This window comes from Neolamprologus brichardi, chromosome 17, assembly GCF_056152115.1.
Source record: "Neolamprologus brichardi isolate AB-2024 chromosome 17, ASM5615211v1, whole genome shotgun sequence".
NCBI lineage: Eukaryota > Metazoa > Chordata > Actinopteri > Cichliformes > Cichlidae > Neolamprologus > Neolamprologus brichardi.
This window is the reverse complement of record NC_142120.1, coordinates 27,790,105-27,812,520: the sequence shown is the minus strand read 5'-3', so window position 1 is coordinate 27,812,520 and position 22,416 is coordinate 27,790,105. Positions and strand designations below refer to the sequence as shown.

Sequence of the window (22,416 nt, the reverse complement as noted above, 5' to 3'; positions counted from 1 at the left end):
TTAAATCCAGAACAAAGTAAACTGTGACCTTGATGATGGGGTTTGAGGAAAACCTGTGAGGATCATCAGCATCCTTTGGAAAGAACAAATCTTTTTGGAGTTTTCTGTTCCACAGAAATCAGCATTTTCTTTAAATCACTGAAAAAATCGGACATGCCTGTGGCACTAAATAACAATAGTAATAAAACAAATTCAATTCCACTAATTTTTCTTTTTATGTAGCATGAAAATCACAAGAACAAGTGCTTCACCGCGCTCTATATTGTAAGGAAAAGACCAGAGAAACTCCAAAAATCAGATAACCCCCTATGAGGAAGCGACAGCAACTTTTCAGGGAGTTTTTAGCCCATCCTGATAATAATGAATTACACTAGTCCAGCCTAAGTAATAAATGCATTAACTGGTTATTCAGAATCACTCTGAGACAGGATAGTTAACCTACCGTCAGTTTTAAGGCCTGTCTTATAGAATCAATTATTATTGGTTAGTCATATTGAAGCATTATTACTAGGACGTCTTTGAGCAGTCTTATAGGAGTGGGTTCTAAAAGACACATTGATGGTTTGTAGGAAATAAAGGAAGTTAACTCAGAAAGATCAATTCGACAAAAAGAGTCTAAATAAATATCAGTGGTATTGAAGGTAGCTGTAGATAATGTAATGCCATTGAGATGATTATGCATATTTCTTCTCTAATGGTTAAAAATGCTATTTGTAAAGAAATTAATGAAGTCATTACTAATTCAGGTTAAAGGGATACTTGGCTCAACGGATCTCTGAACTTTTGTCAGCCTGGCTACAGTGCAGGAGAGAACACTAGGGTTGTTCTTCAATTAATAGTAAGATGTTGTAGCTTTACAGAGGGCTTTTTTAATTCAGCCAGTTACTTTTTAGTTATTTCTAAATGGTGGTAAAAAATTAGTGAGGTGTCATTTCCTTTCCAGCTTACAAGTCATTTGATGGTGCACATTTGAGAATTATACCAGGGAGTCAAGTACTTCTAATTGGAGCTACAGTATTCAGAGTCATAAGAAGGTGTAAAATTATTAACAAGATCAGAGACATCTGTGGGATTAAAGTTCAGGTAGCTTCTATGCACTGTGTTGGGACATGGCATTGAAGATAATAACAGTGGAGGAATTAGGGATGGGCACCGGTATCCTGTGCCATGATGGCACCGGTTCTGACATAAACGGTAGTAACCAGACCGAAAAGCAGCGCACATTTTGGTGCTTTATTTCGGTGCTTTTTTTCCTGAGGTGTCATACACTTTGAATTCTAGCCAATCATTTTACATTTCTGGGGATAGTACGTATGTTCTTTTAGAGCAGAGCTACAGATTAAAAATGCCCAAGGCGAAGCGGTCAAAAGTCTGGCTGTACTTCACAGCAAAAGATGCAAACTAAAAGCCGAGAAATGAGCCGTATTTGATAGCTTGCTGTGAGACCTCACACCGAGCACATCTACAGCTTGTGTGTTGCCTGTTATCGGACCCGGAGTTAACAACATCGCCCAAAAACCCAAAGAGGAGAGTCCTGGCCCCTAGCCCTGCCAGTGTAGCAGAAATGATGACGGATGATGATGGCAGCAGCAGCCGTTCCTCTCTGCGTGAGTAGCTTAATGTTGTTCGTGTGTAATTTACGTGAAGTAGGCTAACCACGTTATTACATTAATGCATGTAAGGTGAACTAGCAAATACCGTCGTAGTTACATGCGGCTGTCTTCTTGTTTGATGGCAGATACTCCCTTCACCCTGGCCAAAAAGGCTAAAATGACCAAAGAAAAAGAGGGAAACAGTTAAACATGAGAGGTTTTTGGACAAAGTTTGTTTTGTTTTTTCCATTGTTTAAGCACTGCTTCCAGCCAAGAATGATGCCATATATGCCCTATAGCTGCAGAAAAGGCTAACATTGTTATCTTTTTACAAAAAAACAGCTACATGAGAGGTTTTTGGACAAATTTTGTGTTCTCCATTCTTTAAGCACCGGTTCGAGCACCGTTTAAGCACCGGCACCATTTCAAAAGTACCGATTTGGTACTGGTATCGGATAAAACCTAAACGATACCCATCCCTAGGAGGAATTATATCTATAACTATAACTTAGTTACAGCACTTTCAGAAATACATCTACTGTAATAAAATGTATTCCCATTTCTGTGTAATCCATTACTGTAAATTTAAAATGTAAGTGCTATTAGGAAATAATGATAAGAATGATGACAGTAGGGGATTAATGGGGAATACTGTTACCATATGTTAGAACAAGAGAAGCCAATTGAGTGTAATAATAGAATAAATGTTGTGCTGAGGCTTTCACTTTTAGTATCCATGTCATTAGGAGAGGTAAACATTCACTTAAACTGCCACCTCTTGACCAAACACCAAGACAAAAGATTCCAAATATTTTCTGTTAGCAGAAACAGTATACCTCCTTTTGAGGTATATTTGTAGATTCATAGTGTTCTTGCTTTATTTGATAGCTGACTTACAAATGAAAATGGCTGATTACTGTTGCTGCAATTTGTAAGCCGATGACTAATGCAAGGTCATTTTGGGATGTGTGCAAAAGCATAAATCTTTGTCACAATATTGTAAATTTGTTTCATTCAGTCTCATTTTTAATAGGAAGTTCAGTCAAAACAGAGTCATGGTCCTTATTATTTGGGGGATTTGCATATTGTGATGACAATTACAAACAAAGTGTAAGAAACTGACTTCTTTTACGTGTGTGAACTGCATGATTATAGCTGAGCTCTTGGTATTTCAGCTGGACGCTGCAGCCAGAGGACTGTTAGCTGAGGTCATTTATCAGCAGCCAGTTACCACAAGCGGAGGCTGGGCACTTTCTATCCCTGACCTATGTTCTCTATAAACTGAGACAATGTCCTACTAACGCTGGGTTTTATTCCACTAAAAAAAGTCTCTCTATCACTGCTGAATTGTTTGCTTTTCTTTCCCTGGAGGGAATGAATTGTCCTTGGCCAGCCTGCAAATTCAGACCAGCACCAAGGAGAAATAACTCTAAAGATGTAAAAACAGAAAGAGGAAAACATAATGCTAACAAGGTTTATACAATAGGTAGTGCAAGCCAAGAAATCTGTTTGGTCAGATAAGCATTCTTACCATTTTTTATGCGATCTTTAAACACGTTAAACCCAGCTGAACACACACACACGCACACACACACACACACACACACACACACACACACACACACACATATATATATATATATATATATATATATATATATATATATATATATATATATATATTATTATGTGTTTTTATGTACATGTAAAAAGATATAAATGTATCAGCACTTACCCAGGTGAATGTGAAGTAACTGATATATTTCGATTACATCATCTTTTTGTATTTGTATTAATAAAAGCACCTTCCACTCCCACCGCCAGCTCCTGTCTATGTAATAATATTAATGACAATTCCCATGGCAATAATTACACCATGACTAAATACAATTACAGTCTAAATTCTTCATGGTCATTAAGTAGAAAGACTGCCATGATGAGAGTTAGCAAAAGAAGACATTTTAAAGCCAAGACTCTATTTTAAGCTAAAAAAAAAAGAAAAAAGAAAAAAAAAAGAGTTATTTATTAACAACCAATAAAATGCATAAGACAGACTTTTAATTAATCAATCACTTGCTGCTATCTATTCTTGCAGTCTGTGATAGGAATGATTTGGGAATATTTTACATTTCTGTAAAGCAGCATTAGTTAATAGATCTTTAGCTCACTGTTTTGAGGTTTTATATATACATGAACTTGACCTTCTGTAGGATGATGTCGGCATTTTTCTGCATGTATACTGTATTTGTTATGGCATGCTCATGGTGGACATGCACCTAAGTCCCCTTCTCTTTGTGAATTGTTAGCTGGTTGCACGACATCATTTCAACAATTTGGCTGACTGTGTACATACATGTGTCTCCATTATACCAGGTTTCACTGACAAGAAAGCCGAAATATGGTATAATTGCTGGAAGCACAACATCTTGAGGGCTGCATATACTGGAGTTCACCATCTGCTTGTTAGGCCTGCGTTTTGCCACTCAGTAAAAATACAATAATGTTTACTCTTTGCTATTCAACACAGTATATATTTCAATCTCTCGAGTTAATGGTTTTTCAAGTGAAGTGGCCACATTTGCAAATAACAATTTTGCTCCTGCAAATGAACTCAACTCCCTGATGAGGTGAAAAGTCTACCAGCCTTGACAGTAGGGAATGATTTCGCACAGGCTCCTTATCATATCTTATACACACTCCAGCACAAGCACACATAAACACACCGGCTGTCACTGCACTCATGACTGAATATGTGAATGTCAGAATCGTTCAATGTGAGAAGCAACAACAGGGAGATGCTGAGCATCTGGGGAGGCTGTAAGGAGAGGTAAGAGCTTCTCCTTCGTTGGTTAGACTGACACCGTTTATTATTTCTCTGCTTTCTGTCTGCCTGTCTTGCTACAAAAATTTAAAAAAGTGCATTAGCATGAGTCTGTAATGGCAATTTTAAGGTAGCAAATTAGAAAATAATAATTAAAAAAAGAACACATGATACTTACATAATGAATTTACTTGCAAGGTCAGCGTAAACATTTTATCACATTCATTAAATATTGTATAATTAATACACAAATTTCCATTTATTAATATATTATATAAATAAAAATATATAAATCATTTATTTGAATATAAACTATAAATATACTATTAATGCATTCTTGAATGCTTTTTACAATCTACAATAATATTAGATATGCTTTATCTCTGAGCAATCGCCCTATAAATGGTGTCATATGTAGAAGTAATTTGCACCCTTTAACACCCTTATAGCACCCATATGTTGAAGATGGTGTCAAGTGGTTGATATACAGTACACACATACGCACAGTGTTCATTATATAGCAAAGCAAAACAGTTCTAACAACATAAAATCTGTCTTCGTGTTGGAAATGAATCACACAACAATGCATATATATCTAATGTGTAATGTGACTGCAGACACGTTCATACCTGTTGTACAGTTGTATTCTGCACATTGGGTTTACATTATCTTATCAAACTGTTAAATGCTTTTTCTCTGAGCTGATGGCAGGTGAGGATGGCATCTGGTGATATTTTTATGTATTTTCACACAGCAGGAAGTAGCTTATTCATAACAATTTAATTGACAGAAGCTTTTCCTTAATGAACTACATCAGAGAAGTATGCACATGCTGTAGCCTGAAAGAAACAACTTGGCCAAACACTATTATAAAAATATGTGAAAACCAGAAGTCTTTAAAAAAATAATTTAAAAAAACACTTACAAAGAGAATAATAAGTCTAAATGCTAAAATATAAAACGGATAAGAATACTGGATGATTGGGTTTGATAAAGACGTATTAAAGAAAGTCTTTTAGATGAGTCTAGAAAAGACATCAAAAATGCACCAAAGCCATAGCTACTATCTACTTCCACTGTCTTCTACTGCTCTCCTTTTTGTACACAATAGCACAATGTTCTTCACACAGTGAGCAGACACCACAAGACCTCACTGTGAACCAGGCGCTTAATTAGAAACAGTGTGTATATTGCACTCAAGCACAAAAAAAAAAAGAAAATCCTGAATACTGCAGTCAAGCCTGAAAACTCCAGAGTAACAAAACCATGATGATCACGATAAAGCCAGTAGAGCAGGCAGGAGGGAGGAGATTTTCTTGTTGATTAATTGTGAGATCGAGGTCCAAATGACCAATGAGTAATCGAGATTCTGATTAAAGCTTTGTCAGACTGTTTGAATCTTTAATGACCACATTTGTGTGTCTGTGATCCAACTAGGTTATGTTTTGTATACAGCACCAAGTTACAAACTAGACCTAATAGAGACATAGAGGCATTGAAGATGTTCTAGACATGTCAGGTGTAAGGACGGGCCTGTATTACTTTTCCTACCCTATATTGCCCAAAATTGAAATGAAGCTAAAGCCAACAGTGCTCAGACAAAGCACTGACAAAAGCTGTCAGGTTCTCAGGCTGATTAAAACCTCAGTTTCACTCTGTTCCCTGATCACTCCTCACAAAGACCCTTGAGTGGCATCAATGAGCACGTTCAGGCTTAAGTGAATGTTTACCTCCCCTAATGACTATCTGTCTCAGTGCTGAGTAAATGCGACTGCCTCACTTCTTTCCACCACTCGTTGGGGTTACACTGAGTCATGCAGAGATGAGACCTCATCTCCAGGTCTGTGTACCGGCTGTTTGACGACACAAGACTATTTGCAGGTTGTTATTATTTTGCTGTGTGTAATGATTGCCGGACACCATGAAGGCTCAGTAGCTCTGTAGCACATTGTGCGCAAGGAATAAATATATTAGGGCTTCACATCTCTCCTTTTTCTATTTTGAGTTGCATGTTATTTCCAACATAATAAAAAAAGTCAATTCAGATGGATGTAGGAATCTCAACTACAAGAGTTTGGGAATGTAAAAGCAGATGTCTCTTTTCTGATTGCACTGTGCTTAGTGTCTATTCTTGTTTACTAACTTAGACCATGCTTCAATGGGCTACATTCACCCAAAATATTATTTAAAAATTGTTTACAAGTGAAATTGTTATTCGGGCATAACAGCATAGTCAAACGTTTGACATTAGTACCCAATTAAAATGAATATCCATCCATCCATTTTGTGCTGCTTGTCTAGGTTCAGGTTGCAAGGTCAGTAGGCTAAGCAGAGTCACCCAAACCCGCTCTCGCTGTCCACCTCATGCAGGAAACTGAGGTGTCTCTCCAGCATGTCCTGGGTCGGCCCCAGGGCCTCCTCCTGTTGGGACATGCCCAGAACATTTCACCAAGGAGGCATCATTGTCAGCTGTCCAAACCACCTCAACTAGATTGTTTCAATGGGAAGGAGAAGCATTGTCACTCTGAGACAAATGGCCAGTCTCCTCATTTGCGATCCACCCTTTGGGGAAAACTCATTTTTGCCACTATTATCTGCAATCTTGTTCATTCTGTCACTACCCAGGGCTCATGCAACAAAGATCAACTAGTAAATCGACAGCTTTGCTTTCATGCTCAGCTCTTTCTTCGTCACAAGAGACCACGAGAGTCTGTATCACTGCTGACGCCGCACCAATCTATCTGATAGTCTCCCGCTCAACTCTTCCTTCACTCGTGGATAAGACCCCAGGGATTCATTTACTTGGGGCAGTAACTCATTCCTGGCTTTAAGTAGTCACTCTATCCTTTACCAACTAAGGACTCTGACCTTGGACTTGTTGAGGTGCTGTATGGCTACTGAATCAGATACTTTGGTTGTGCCTGGTTGAACAAACTCCCACGCACCCTAAAATAAAATTAACAAACTCTCTGGTCCCCCTTATCAAAGTGGGGAACCACAATTCCGAGTTCCAATCCAGATAGATTTTCTTCGTTTTTTTGTGCCTAGCACAAAATCCTTACAGCAGAAACTGCGAGCCAGAGCTGCTCGTGCAACATAAGTGTCTGACCTCATAAATGCACTTCTGGAAGAATGGTTAAAAAGTCCCATAAACACACCTTATGGAAGTCTTTAGGTGTTGAGGCTCTTGTAGCTGCAAAGGGTGGGGCAACATCATATTAAACCTGATTGATTAAGAATGGGATGCTGCTCAAGTTCATATGTGTGTGAAGGCAGATAAGTGAATACTTTGGGTAATATAATATAGTTTAGAGTATTATTACAGAATGTTTTGCTGATGTCTTGCTTAAAATTTTGAAAACTCCCCCAAACATGTCATATGCAATGTGGAATAAGCAAGTCTGGTTTCTGGCCATAGGTGCAGCTTTCAACTATCTTGCATCTCCCGTTACTAAATCACAAAACAGTAGTGTAACATATCTTCAACCAAATGTAATGAACATATAAATCTACTTTAACATATGAATTGGTAACTAGCTAAAAACCTAAAAAGTAATAAATAAATGTAATTGGATCATGCTGGCCCAAAGTTGGCTAGTCCTGTGTCACCTCAATCAATCAATCAATCAATCAATCAATCAATCAATCAATCAATCAATCACCTCAAAGGCAGGGATTATTAGTAGTAGTAATATTAGTCCTACTGATTAAGAGTATTTGTTAACAACTGAAAGAAACTGCCATTCACGCTGCGATTTAAAAGCTCTATTTCATGTTAATTAAAACAGTGAAAACAAAGTAAAGATTTGAAAATTTACATGTTGTGTTGGGGCAAATTACTTGTTGGTTTATTACACTTATGGCAACACAAAATAAGCATCACAATGCAGAACTGTTTCAGGAACCACTGTGGAACTGTTTTGGGTCTGGTCTCCACCAGGGAAATATCTCAGTAAGGTTGTGGGATGTTAAACCAAATGAATGAGCTGCAAGAGATCAAAATACTTAGCAGAGCTGAGGTTTGTGATAATTCTTTTTGGGTTTGTCACCAATAGTGACCTCACCTACAATAAACATTCATTACGATATTTAAAAAAAAAAAAAAAAACATATCCAAAAGAATCAATTAAGTACTATGTTTGAGCAGATGGTTACTCTCCACCTTGTGGATTTCTTTGTGATGCATTTCAATTAAAATCCATGTTTATGATGTTTCTTTTTCATCCCATCTCTAGCTGCAGTGTGTTTGATTTGAATAGAACACTTCTTTCAGGACAAACTGAAGATTTCCAAGTAATTTTATGATAATTTTCACATTTCAAAACTAACACTCAAGGGTGTCTGGCTGTGTGCACTTGCTAAGGTTCTGCTTTTACCGTCTTTGGTTACTGTAGCCTTGAAAAGCATAAGGATCACTTCTTGTTACAGGTCAGTGCTCTGCCTCTGTGACCTACACATTTGATGTATCTTCCTTTAGCTTTAATGAGCACTTTACTGTGACATTGTCTTTGATTCCCCCCCCCCCCCTCCTTTGTGTGCCTGGTTTAGATCTGGTCCACATGGACATCCTTACGCTGCATCAATTGGCAATCAATTCTGTTTCTTTCCCATGTCTTCTAAAAAGCAACAAACATGCAAACTAACTTATTGTACACGCTGCAGTACTCATAGCCACACCTGCTCTTGTAGAGAACTGTACTCAGATTGAATGAATGATTCATTTGAAATTGTAAATATAAGCTTTGGGGACTTACACTCCACTCTTCCTGTGAGTTTTGGAGCATTGAAACACGTCTTCTAAAAACAACCTAAAATGCTGTTTGAACCCACGGAGACAAGCCATGACACTCTCCACTAAAAAAATCATCTTTTATTCAAAACTTGCGTAAAAGGAAAAGTTGAATCTGTGCTTCCACACAAACTTTAAATGGTCAGCTACAATGCTGCTTATAACAGGCAAGCAGAAAAATCCCTCTTTCCAGAAACACCAAAAAGACTGTCTGTTCCTATTAGGTAGTTGTCCTTCACAAGTCTTCGTGGCTGCAAGGCAGGGTCAGAAGAAAAGGCACCCAATCCCGAGACATGATGATGAAACTGTGACAAATCAACTCATTCTTCCACTCCAGATTCTGCGAGTCTCTGTGCCACGGGATTTCAGTTTCCCTTTGAGTTTAGGAGCCAGCGAATCTCGCGACTCAATGGTGTTCATTTCTCTAATCCAATCCCTGCATAAAACCTCCCTTTGAACGTCTACAGAAAATCTGAAAGGCAGCACATATCCCTCCCTCCTTTCGCCCGCTCTCTGATCCGCGCTCAGTGTCCGACGCACAAGCGCTTGGATAGAGCGGGGATAGAGCAGATCTAATTAAGTTTGCTGATGGTGAAAGTGATGATTACTCTGCAGGAAAAAAGGGGGGAGAGTGAGGAAGAGGGCAGAGAAGATAACGAGAATAACTGAGGGGTGGGGTTGGGGGGGGGGGGGGGTGAATACACCCTCCCCGCTTCTCCTCCTCATCTCCCCCTTCCTCTTCGTCATGATGATGATCACCGACACCATCATTAAAGACATTATTCAAATAATTCAAATATTTTCGGGAGTCATTTGCTACTAAAATAATACCATCCATCCCCTCCATTCGCTTCCGGAGTGTGATGATTATACCTATTTGAGGATTTTACATTTAGTGTATTGGCTCTGTTTTACTCTAAAATACTCATGAAATCTTAGTTCAAACTGAGCTAATTTCACTTTCATAACCCAACTTTTCTGAAACGTAGCTGTTGTTATTATTTTCCCAGTTTTGACTGAAAAGCTGCTCGTGCCATCCATCAGCCAGAATCAGACCATAAACGTGAGGCCACTCGACTTTTTAAAGCTGGCATTTTATCCAGATTTCCTCCTGTTTTGTTCTTTTCGCCTCCACTCTAATTTGTATTGATCCGAACTGCAGGTGACTTCTATTGCTTTTTCTGAAATGAGGCATCTGTCTCAAGCACACTAGCCTTCTCTGACCATCCCCTCATCCAGCCTCCCCCTCCACCCACTACCCCTCTTGAACACCTCCTACTTTCAGTTCCTCCAGTTACGTCCCAACCAACCGGGTGTGTGCTAGATGCTGGAATAAATTAAATTGCGACGCTGTGGTACAGGAGGGAGGGAGAGAGAGAGAGGAGAGCGAGAGCACCCCTAATGCCATTCACACATTCCGTTCGCTGGGAGTCCAGGCACTGTCAGCATCATCAGCAGCTCTCCCTGCGCCCTGCATGCGCCCCGAGCGCGCCCCTCTAGCAGAGAGCAGAAATGAGTTAAGAGGACGGAGGCTCGCCACGCTTCTCCCACCCGCGCATTCACCGAATCCAAGTCACAGCGGTGTGTTGAAGTGACCAGTCTGCCTGTGAGTTTTTTGACCCCGTCATATTAAACGCGTTGCGGTCGCTGGAGTGGACCTACAGTGCGGAGCGCACACCGCTGGAGATACCGCTGTGAGAGAGAGGAGCGCGCTCTGAGGAGGTTGGATGTTTTGTTCCCCAGATTGTTCGCGAGTTTGAATTTGTGAGCGAAATTTTTTCTACAACAACAAAAACAACAAAAATCTTATTTATTTTTTTCAAATGCCGCCCAGTCTGCACGCCCAGCTGAGCCCAACTTTACAGTCCTATCAGGGGATTTTGCGGAGACTAATTCCAACCAGTCACGGACTCCAGTACTTGCAGAATCAGGTAAAAAAAACAAACAAACAAACAAAACAACAACATTAAACCTTTTAATAATAACCGACCTAAGGTAGCGAAATGAAATATTTTGATTTTTTTTGTAGGTTACGTCGTCCAAAATAAATTCTAAACTCACCTTTTTCATTAGCTTCACTTTCCACAATGCAACCTCTAAAATATTTGTTCTGGTCTGGCGCTACTTGACAAATGAGCCCTCTCAGTTCCCCTTTGTTCCCCTCATCCCAAACCAAAATTACTAATTAGTGCCCTTTGTGTCCACGTTGTCTCAATTGCTCTCCGTCTGCCTCTTTCTCCTCCTTCCAGCGGAACTCGTCAGCAGTGCAGGGAGAATGAGGAGTCACCGGGGCCGGGGGAAACAGCATGAGTGGCCCGTGCATCTCCATTAGACTGACGGCCCTCATGTTTCTATGGAAGTGGTTATCACTAAGCCTGCTCCAGAGCTGGTTGGTAGCAGGGGCCAGTGCTGCGGACCCTGCCGGGTCAGGCTTCAGCGGCTCCACTGGGCCCCTGGGCTGGCTCCTTTCGGACAAAGGTCCTTTTCACAACTCGCAGGAGTTTGTTGATTTCACAGAGCGCTACCAGCAGGGATTCACCACCAAGTACAAGATATACAGGTGAGAGACAGCAGTGGTTGTGCCAGCTGACTGCTGCAGAGCTTACATACCTGAAATCAAGGCTGTTTTTGTCAAGTCAAATAGGCTAAATGTAATTATTCTGATTCATGTGGTCTTGCTTGGAGTTTTCCCCCCTCTCCTTCTTCTTTAGAAAAGGGTATACTAAACAAGAGATTAGGGTATACTTTTCTTTAGACTATAAAAGATGCAGATTTAGTGGGTGGTGAACTGGGGGATGATGTATTGAGAAGATTACTTTGCATACAAATAAAAGCACTGCGTGCAGTTTGCACACATGCAAGCATCTTTGGGTGCGACTGTTTGCCCTTTTTGATGGTAGCAACGACATGGTTTGAGTGTGATACAAACTCTCAAAATGCTGCATATCAGTGGGAACTCAAAGTGAAGATACTGCAGGGGGGTTTGGGCAAAGCAGTGGGACATAAGAGATATCTGACTGAGCTCGCTGATGTGTGACAGGATGGATTCAAAAAGTGTGCGGTGTGAAGTGTAGTGGGTGTGTGCTTTCGAAACAGCGGGGTATTGTTTGAAAGCTTGCTGTGATGTAATTTTTCTTTAGTTGTTTTTATTTTATTTCCTGACAGGAGTAGAAAACACTGAGAATTTCAGAGACGAAAGCTACAAATATTACTCAGCGGTCTCTTGGTTTGGATATATGGCATAAAATGGTGCATAACACCCATTGGGTTTTTTTTCTCCATTTCCACAGCTTGCGCTACAAAGGAAAGGAAGGCGATTTTGCCACTGTCACCAGAGTTAACACATTTAGCAGATTTTTTTAGTCTTTTACACAAGTGAGTGTACCAGCTGTCATATTTCCCTAAGCTTTGCTGTCTTCGGAATAGAAACGTACCTCCAGCATTCAGAGTGTGCACTGAAACCGAGACTGATGAAATTCTGTTAGGCTGTGGGTTCAGTCAGCGTGACTTAGCACAGACTGAAAGGGCAAAGTCTGGTGTATGTTTGTTTGATGGCTGTATCATCTTATGGAGTCTATAAATCACCATCCAAAGTAGACTGTGTGAGCATTCCTGTTTTGACTTCAGGGTGTGAATGTCCTCTGGAGGTTGGAATAAAAAAAAAGAATCCTTGTTTTTGATGTACGTAAACATAAACATTTTTTTTTTTAAATCACATGCTTGACTTCACATCTTTTGTGAAAAACTGAGGTACCAACAACAATGGCTGAAGATGCTCCACGATATGTGAGAGTGCAACTAGGTGTGCTTACTTGAGTGTCTGTATTTGCGCCGGTGTGTGCCAGGTAAGTGCTTTGATAGTCATAGATGAGAGTAATGCCGGGGTGTCCTCAGCCGAGTGGCAGAGGAGCTGTTGCCAGCTGAACAGAGGTTTGACTGACACTGGCATTTAGCAGCTGACAGGGGCGACAATGCCAGGCAAAGACAGAGAATGTAGCGCTGCTGGCTCCCCAACATCCATCATTTCCTCCTTCACTGCCTTTCTGTTGGCATCGTCTTTCCATTTCTCAGGACGTCTTCATATCTGCTTTTCTCCTTGCTTGCTCTTGTGCCCTCCTGCCCTTTCTGCACCCCACCCAAGTGCTGCAAATCTAACATTTGCACACAGCTAAAACATGCGCTCAGATTTTTGGCCAACTTCTAGACAACATTTTCTTACAGACACTATGACTTTTTTTTTTTGACCATCAATTGAATATCTGATAATGCAAACTTGACAGGTCTATAACCGTCTTTTCCCCTCAGGCTACAATGGCCTTTTCAGTTTCGTTCTAGAACAGTACGATACCTAATTAGAGCAGAAATCCAATAGAAACTCAAGTGAAAAAGGTGAAATATCACCATGTTGAATAGAGTTCCTGCATTGTCGTTTAGTTTCCTGGGCTGAAAAAGAAAAAAAGCACAACTCTTTCGAAGCTTTAAATATCTTGCACTCCTGGCACTGTCATCCTTCACTGAGCAGCTGAGGATGCTGAGGAATGAAGAGATCAGAAGTGCCTTCAAACTGCAGTGGGATGTGCTGTTTGTTTGGGTTGCGTGGCTCATAAAAGACTCATGAATTTTAAATCTTTTTTATTTAAAAAAAAGAAAACTCTAGGCAAAAATAATCTTTCGTATTGCCCGACAACAGCGTCCTGCTCCTTGCAGACACTTTGCAGCCTATTATGGGTCAGTAAAAGTCCTTTTATTGCCTCTTGAATCACCAACACTGTGTCAGTCCCAAACTGAAGCTGGCCTCAATTTGGAGAGCTTTCCTTAGTGCTTGTGTGGATTCCACACCTCCTAAGTATAAAGTATATGTACAATACTGGCATGCACACCTAAAGACAGATGAGACATAGCAATATGAACTCAGTCTCAGTATTCACCGGGTATGAGGGAGGTTAAATTTAAACATTAAAATGTAAACCCCGTCTCTTCCTTTATCTCCATGTCTCTGTCAAGTTCTTTTTTTTCCTGCCCCCTCTCCCTACCTCCCTTACTCCTTTTCTTCCTCCCTTGTCGAATGATCTCAAACCAATTGCTCTCCCTTGCTCATAAATATTCTCCAGAGCTCAGTTGGCCTTTCCCGTCAGGGGGCAGGGGAGAGGGAGTCAGGGAATGAGGGAGAGGGCTGTAGGAGATGGAGTACAAAAGGAGAGAGAGAGAGAAAGAGAGAGAGAAGAGAGGAAACACAGCTTTATCCCCCCCTGCCGGCGGGTCATTGCACCAGAACAGCTTGTAGTCTTTTCCAATTATATTATATCCTTTTTTTTTTCTTCCAAAAATTAACAATTTAGTTGAGTACTATTCAGAGTAAAAGTTGTAAGGTTTTTCTTTTCTTTTTCCCCCCCATCGCCTGCATGGAGTGCATTAAAAAGCAGATTAAAAAGCTTAGAGATTTACAGCTTTATGTCGCAGCAGTGTAAATGTGAAACATTGTAACAAATGTGATTTTCAGACTGCAAATCCTCTGAGTGAAAGAAAGAAGTTCTCTCTTTTCAAGGTCTGATCAAACGCAATAATATAATGGATTCAGTGGATTCAAAAGCAATGAAAAACAGGCATAGAGGCACTTAACGATATTACTTGCAATGCGATTGGAGAAAAAAATACACCTGTTATGTCAGGCATAATGGGGGTTTTAAAATGCCCGTTTATTCACTTGCTCTTTCTCTTCTCCCGGCGTGCGTCGCAAATCTCGCAACAGCTTTGTGGCTTTTATTTTATTACTGATGGTAGTTGGATGATTCCAACTTTCCTTGTCCGGCTTGTACATCTTGGTTTATTTGAAAAGCAAGTGAAGCAATAAACAGCTTTTTTCTTTTCACTGCTCCTTGTTCACACTGATAGTGCGAGATGAGATTTTAAGATATTTCTGTGCAGTTGCTGAATACATGCGCATCATTGCTGGAGGGGAGGCTGTAAAATTAACAAAAGTATGCTTCAGATTAATTATTGAGCAGCTCTCGGTGTTGAGAAATCATCTCTGCACATGTGAGAAGCTCTTGCGCCATGATTTCTTGAGTGCAGTCGAGCCACATCCACAGACAGTAGCATATTAGTCAAAATGTCACCTCCTCCCTTCTTCTTCTTCATGGGCCATAACTTTTATATCACGCCTCATCTCCTGTGTTTTCTCCTCTCTTTTTCTCCTGTCAGCCTAGTAGCTATTACACTGACTTCATTTGATATAAGGAGTCGTCTCTTGTAATTATGGAGTGATTAGTGTTTCAATTATATGCAGACATGTTTGTGGAGAGGATAGGCTGCCAAGGCATGATGTTCACAATACCTGTCATTTGACTTAGCCTATTGTCGTGTTTATGACTTTGCTATTGTGTTCTGAATGCTTTAGATGGGAAAGCACATTTAAAAGAGATTATGAAATGGGACGGAATAAATGGGCTTACAACTGCAATGAAAAAGCAATGAACAGAAGAGAACAAAACAGAAGAACAAAAGGAAGAAAGGGCAAAGCAATGTAATATCACAGTGCAATGCATCACAATACATAGTAAACAATGGCATAAAATACTATCAGTGGTCCTGAGAAGATTATCTAATTTAAAAAACAAACAAACAAACAAAAAACTCTCTTAAAGCCTCTGATAAAGACTAAATTGTCAAGTTGCCTTTTTTCACTATGAAAATCTTGTTTCCATGCAATGTGAGGGCATGTTAGATGGCAAGAATTACAATTTGATTAGTCAAATTAATAGTTTTTTATGCTTGCATTCAGTAAGTCACCAATTTAACTTTATAACAAAGATGTGGAAGAGTGTACTGTAGTAAATGCTGTGTCTCCAGTCATATACTTTGATAATTACCCTTTCTATTTTTGGTATGTAAGTGTTTTCACACTTTCAAATACAGCCAGATGAAGTCTGCTGCAAGGAACCAGATGGCAGTGAGAAACTTAAATATTAAATTCTGTACCCCTCGAACCCTCAGTGGTAACCATCTTAACTCTGTAATGGAAAAGAGACCATCACAATGTTTTCTGCCAGTAGAAAAAGGATAGAAAGTAGCTTTGTAGCTAGCTATCTTGCTAACGGTCTCAGATGGTTTGGTTTTTGGGTTTTCTTTTTACCATTTCAGGCAAAATCAGACATATGCATCTGTCCTGGTGCTGTTATGTGTTTGTTTAAGTTAAACTGTTAAACTTTATAAGAGAAATGTTCACTAGACATTAAAAGTCTAGATGGTCGTGTGCAATGTTCAAAGTACATTTAAATGCAAAATAATTCAACAAGTAGTTTTAGGACTTCATCAACTCAATAAATAAACAAGACAGTTTTTCAGACATGCTGTAACATTTCTATAATGATTTATTGCAAGGTATCTGCTGTCCATTTATCAAACCGTTTTTGTTTTTTGTTTTTTTAATTTTTGAGGGTTAGATGCCAATGCTTCAAAAGGTTAAGGCATTTTTACCCCCTCACACACACACACACACACAACAGACTCTGGAATTCTATGAAGAAAATATAGACCAGCTGCAATATGATTTATGTTCACTGTTTCACATCAGAAACAGTGAACATGCAAATTACAACCAAAAGTGAGACAGCCAGCTCAAGAGCACCATTTGATCAGTTGTCACCCAGGTCTTCAAACTTAAGACCTTCTCTTTTATAAAGACAAGATGTCAGATGTGACCCTGGGTTCCTTTTGAAAGGTAAAAACACAGATCGGTTGTCAGAACAGTGACACGTGTAGCTTTAAATCGCATCACACCTTAATATAAAAGTATCAAACAGTGCATTAGGGCAACTTACATTCCACAGGTCGTATATCAGGACTAAAAATCTATGAAGAACCGGGATGCATAATGTCAGAACTGCATTTTAAGGGACTCTCCATAATGCCCACTTTAACAAAACCCATTTCTAAGCCATTATCTTGAAGAAGTTCGACCTTAAGAATTAAAAGGAAGCATAAACAATTTTCCCTTTGCCTGGAATGTAGGTGCTTATTGGGGACATCTCCAAAAAGACTGGAGGAAATAAAAAAGCTCTTACAGAGGACAAAAGGACTCTTATGAATCTATTACTGCTTTCCTGGGCTCATCTTTTCTGTTACTGACTCATACGGCAGTCTGTATCCAAGCACTTTGTCTTTTAATCATATTTGCTCTTTTGATTGATCTATCAGTCTGTATGTTCTGCAATCAGTTACAAATCTTAATAATGTTTAATGACTCATCCATAGAACCAAATATCCTATAATCATAGAAAGCGCAATAACTTTTCCAGAAACTTATATCTTTATGCACACCCATTCCAGTTTTGCAGTAGAAATCAAGATTCTTCAGACCAAACAACGTCTTTTCATTCTGCTGTTGTCCAGTTTTGGTGAGCCTGTGTGAATTGTAGCCTCAGTTTCTTGTTCTTAGCTGACAACGGTGGCACCCAGAGTCGTCTGCTGCTGTTATCCTTTTTAAAGGTTGGGTGTGTTGTATGTTCATTGAGTTGTATTGAGTGGTTATTTGAGTCTGGTCATTTTCCCTTGATCAGTGATAAGGCATTAAAATGCATCCCCTTTTGTGGGCTTCATACTCTGCATGGTGGAATCTGCCATGAAACGAAACGGCATCAACATTTAAAATCTGCCAGAGTCGTGATTTTCTCTCATTTATTACAAACAGATTATGTGTAATTGCTAACTTGACCCAAACCCATAGTAGACTAAACTACTGACTCCATGCTGTTGTTTGACGAACCAAAGTTGCTTTAAATATGCCGAGTGACTGTAATGGTTGCAGACCTGACCCCCATTTCAAAGGCAATGAGATTGCAAGTTCATTGCACTGTCACATTAACTTTGGTCACACTACGCTCTCCAACCATTGTGTTCTCTAAAATCATGATTGCAGCAAATGCATTGCTCTACACCTATTATTCCAACCTGCCACAAAACACAGAGTAGACTTCCTGTTAACCAACTGTTAACCAACAGAGGTGTCATCATGGCATTTCTGCCTCTTCATACAGTTACAAAAAACTGATAACCTGATTTAGGTCTACTAGGGTGAGACATTTCTCATTTGTTTTGCCTCAACAAATATTATGCTGTAATAAATAATTTCTGTTTTGCCTTTTACTGGTATTTGTTGGGGTTTTTTTGTTTGTTTTTTTTGTTTCTTTAGTAGTCAATAGTTAATAGCACTTTATATCTGCTTGAGCTATTTTAAACTGGTACGGTCGTCTTATTGTTAGTGTGTAATTAACACTGGCCGAGCAGTTCATGTTTTTCGTGGCATTTGTATGCGCATAAAGAGGCTGAAGCTCCAGCAATACTCAAAGTATAAATAACAGCTTTACTTGACCAAGTCGTTTCAGCCTTTGGCCTCCACCGGGTTTGTTAAAACTTTAAAAGGGTGTAGAGTGGAGTCATTGTAACACTGCAGTAACGTTTGCCTTACATGCCCCCAAAGTCTTCAAGAACAACTTCATGATTTATAATACTTGGATACTTAGATTTTTACAACTGTTGTGTGTATTGCCAACATTGGGAAAGTATCATCTAAAAATTTAAAATACCAGGTCACATTTGACTTCTGACCTCTCCTTCAAGATCAATAGATAATAATACAAATAATGCTATAAAGAAGAATTTTAATTTCTTTTCTATTATAAGCATACAGGGAGTAATATATGGGGATTCTAAATATCATGTTTCTTTGGACGTTATTTATTTAAGCTCAAAAAAGGTCCGATTTTTATAAAATGTCTTTAAACCTATGCTTTAAACTCTGCTGCCTACAAATACTACAAACAAATGTAGTGGCAAATGCTCAAGTGTGACATTATAGTTTGCATCCAAATATCACATCAAATTTGAGCTTTGTACTCAATTTTACATTTCACCTCTGCTGGTTATGTCAGGTATATTAAAATTGTTTCAACACAGCAAAAAACAAAAGCCCATATTTTGCACCAGAAACTTCTTAAAGTATATTTAAAAAGAACAAAGTAAATACATAGAAAATACAATACCACTCCCTTAAAAGTAAATACTGCCCAGAGAGTGAGCTGCCTTGGTGGAAGTTTGCACTCTTGGATCAGTTGTGTCAGCTTGTCAGCCATCAGAAGTAACTTCAAAACACTTCATTTCAATAACCATATAAAACCCATCGTCTGTGGAAATGTAGTCAGCTTGTTTACTGATGCTGTTTATTCATTTCTACATTTAAGCATGTTTACTCGCTTTTACATTTCATAGAATATGAAAATGAATTAACCTGCTTTAAACTACGTTTTCAATTTTGATGATTATGGATCTTTTTATTCAGTTTTTCAGTAAGATGTACAAATTTAAAACTTATTGTTTGCAAATTGGAATTGAACGTTACTGTGTAAAAAAAATAAATGTCAAAAGTTGAACTTGATGCTTTTACAGGTATAAAATAATGTGCTGTACTTAGTTACTGATGCTTGGGGCAATATAACCACTGTCTTTGTTTACAGATTGGAGGACATTGAGTAAGTTTATGTGGTAATATATTTTTCTCCCCAACAAAAGAGTGGTCTGTTAAATATTATTCTAAACAGAAAAAGTGTATTTTCAAAGACAACACTTATTTCCACGTATCCCTATTAGCCATGCAAAATGATAACCTTGATGTGTAGGTCAAAGGTGGGAGTTCAGCCTTTGTTTCTTTACACCATGAGCCCAGTTCCCTTTTTAGGGGGATCAGGGCCATCATGCAGATCAGAAGGAAATGATTAGTAGTTGCAGTATCATGTTAAAAACTGGTGCGAAGTGAGAAAGTGTTCAAATGCGTCATTTTTCTATAACCTATTTTTGTCCTTTAGGACTGCAGGACCGACCAAAATTAGAAGCACTCAGGTTTGATGTAATGTGTTTCATACACCCAAACTAATACTCTATCATTGCACTTTGCTAACAAAGACATTCGATGTCATGAATTCACAGCGACAGAAAATTTCGAGCAATTTCAGGAAATTAAAAAATCCAAGCTTTTGCCTGTTATGGCTTCTAGATATAAAAAAACAAAAACTGAATGAATACAGTTGGTTCATTTCATGCTTCATTTATGTTGCCATTTCTTTAAATTCAGAACACATTCCTGTGCTTCTCTTCTGCCTCTCCGCTTGCCTGACATACACAGCCTAATCAAATCTGACCTTGTGCTGGTGAGCGCAGAATGCATTTGCGCGCAGAGGCTCCTAACTGCAAGGGTCTTGTTTGTTTATAATCAATATATTATTGTATGGAGTAGTTTCTTTTTTGTATATTTTATTTGACTTCATTTGCATTTTTCTTTCTTTATTTTAAAACCATTACAGGACATATCCAGGGAGATCACGGGTGTTCATGTTCTTCAAATTTCCTTCCATTTTTCCTCTATTCATTCTGGTGAATTGAAGTATGTTCATTATCCTTCAGTTTCGAATACATCCTCAGGAAAGAGGTAGAGCAGCCCCTTCTTAATCACCAGTGGCAATGATAGTGACAAGTACTTCCTTCAACTAAAGCTTATGGCTTCTGACAAGTGTGGGATTGGGGAGTTATAAAGGACAGAACAGAGATTTATTGGTTAGAAGTCTATGGAAACAGGTTTTATGAAAATGTCTCTGTATTAGTATTTGAGGCCAAAACTTATGAATTGCTTTGAACACTAATTTAGGATTTATAAAACTGCTTGAACATACTGTAGGCACTATTGGGCCCTCTAACAGTGAGCTAGACTTTCGTATTAGGAAAAACAAACTAGTAGATTGAAAGCAGAAAATTCACTTTTCCTAAATGTCCAGCTAATGTCATGCCTCAGCACATGCACAACGTTTCCAGATGTGGCTTAAGCCTAGTTTTAGACTTTTTTCACTCCTAAATTTAATTTTAAAGATTAGTTTTAGTTAATTAAACCTAAACTTTTTTAAAATATTTTTTTTTAAATATTCAAAGTTAGAATTTTAAACTAAAGCCATGTCTCTCTCCTCGTGTACTTAGATACAAATTATGAACTACAGATTTAGTAAGCAGGGTAAATGATCATTTTGTGATTAAAGTACTTAAAAGCACCAACACAGTCAATTCATTTCACTTCAGTTCATTGATCTGCCAAAATCAGGGAAGTCCACTGCATACACTTGGAATTCATGTACATCAGCTGACCAGTGTAGAAGAAAACAGTTACTGAAGTTGCTGTCAGCATGCACACACCATCCTTATTTACATGTCTGAATGCTATGCTAAGTTGCACATGGGGGAAAACTCAATAGATAGAATTGTAATATTGGCAATGGTAAAATAGTAATAGTAAAAGTGTTATATGGCCGTGAAGGCAGCAAAATCTCATATACAGTGGTCCCTCATTTATCGCGGGAGTCACATTCTAAAAATAACCCACAGTAGGTGAAATCCGTAAAGTAGCCAATGTTATTTTCTACAATTATTATAGATGTTTTAAGGCTGTAAAACCCCTCACTACACACTTTATCCACTTATTTCAGACAGACATGAACATTTTCACACTTTTCTCTCTTGTTTAAGCACTCTCAAAGTTCAAACCTGTGTAGAAAAATAAGTCCAGTATTACAGAATGAAACCAAAGGGACCCGCAGATGCCTTTGAAAGCACAAAACGTTTTGTTGACGTTGTTGTATTTGTTGGGGAGAAAACTTACAAACACACAGTACAGCACTTCAGAGTCACATTGCTAGCGGTCCAAGATTTATGTAAATCTGACAAGCTGAACGCATTCTGTACTGTACAGGTGACAATGCACGAGATTGATTGACAATGGTCTACAGCCAATCAGGATGCAGAACACACACACACACAAAAAGCATGCAAAATTGCACAAAAAAAATCTGCGAAACAGCGAGGCGGCTGTGGTGAACCGTGTTATAGCGAGGGACAACTGTACTACACAGATAAGATAGAACAATGCATAAATAATAAATGAATTAATCAAAAAAAATGAAGAAAACTAAAGTTCTAATCTTCTCCTGACAGGTTTGTTCACCCGCCATAAAAAAGGAGACCTGTTGTACAGTTTCATAGAGAATGATTTCCTGAACCATTCTTTATGACAATTGATTAATTTGGTTTAAGTCTAAGGGAGAATGATCCCTGTAGTGTGGAATGAAGGAGGTGTGATGGACTGTCCGTGATGGAGAGCAGTTTTGTTAAGTGACCTCATG

At 38.9% G+C, this 22,416-nt stretch overlaps 1 protein-coding gene across 2 annotated transcripts in view; it reads left to right on the top strand.

Annotated features, from left to right (window-relative positions):
- Positions 1 to 10,595: 10,595 nt before the first annotated feature.
- brinp3a.1 (BMP/retinoic acid inducible neural specific 3a, tandem duplicate 1) overlaps positions 10,596 to 22,416 on the top strand; it is a 62,280-nt gene continuing 50,459 nt past the window's right edge. The window contains exons 1-3 of one of the 2 annotated variants that reach the window (XM_006797816.3): positions 10,596 to 10,924; positions 11,037 to 11,133; positions 11,452 to 11,762. In XM_006797816.3, coding sequence (XP_006797879.1) covers positions 11,509 to 11,762 — 254 coding nt within the window. In that variant the 5' untranslated portion in view covers positions 10,596 to 10,924; positions 11,037 to 11,133; positions 11,452 to 11,508. Of the gene's footprint in view, positions 11,134 to 11,451; positions 11,763 to 22,416 lie in introns of both variants that reach the window. The other variant, XM_006797815.2, reaches the window with a different exon arrangement.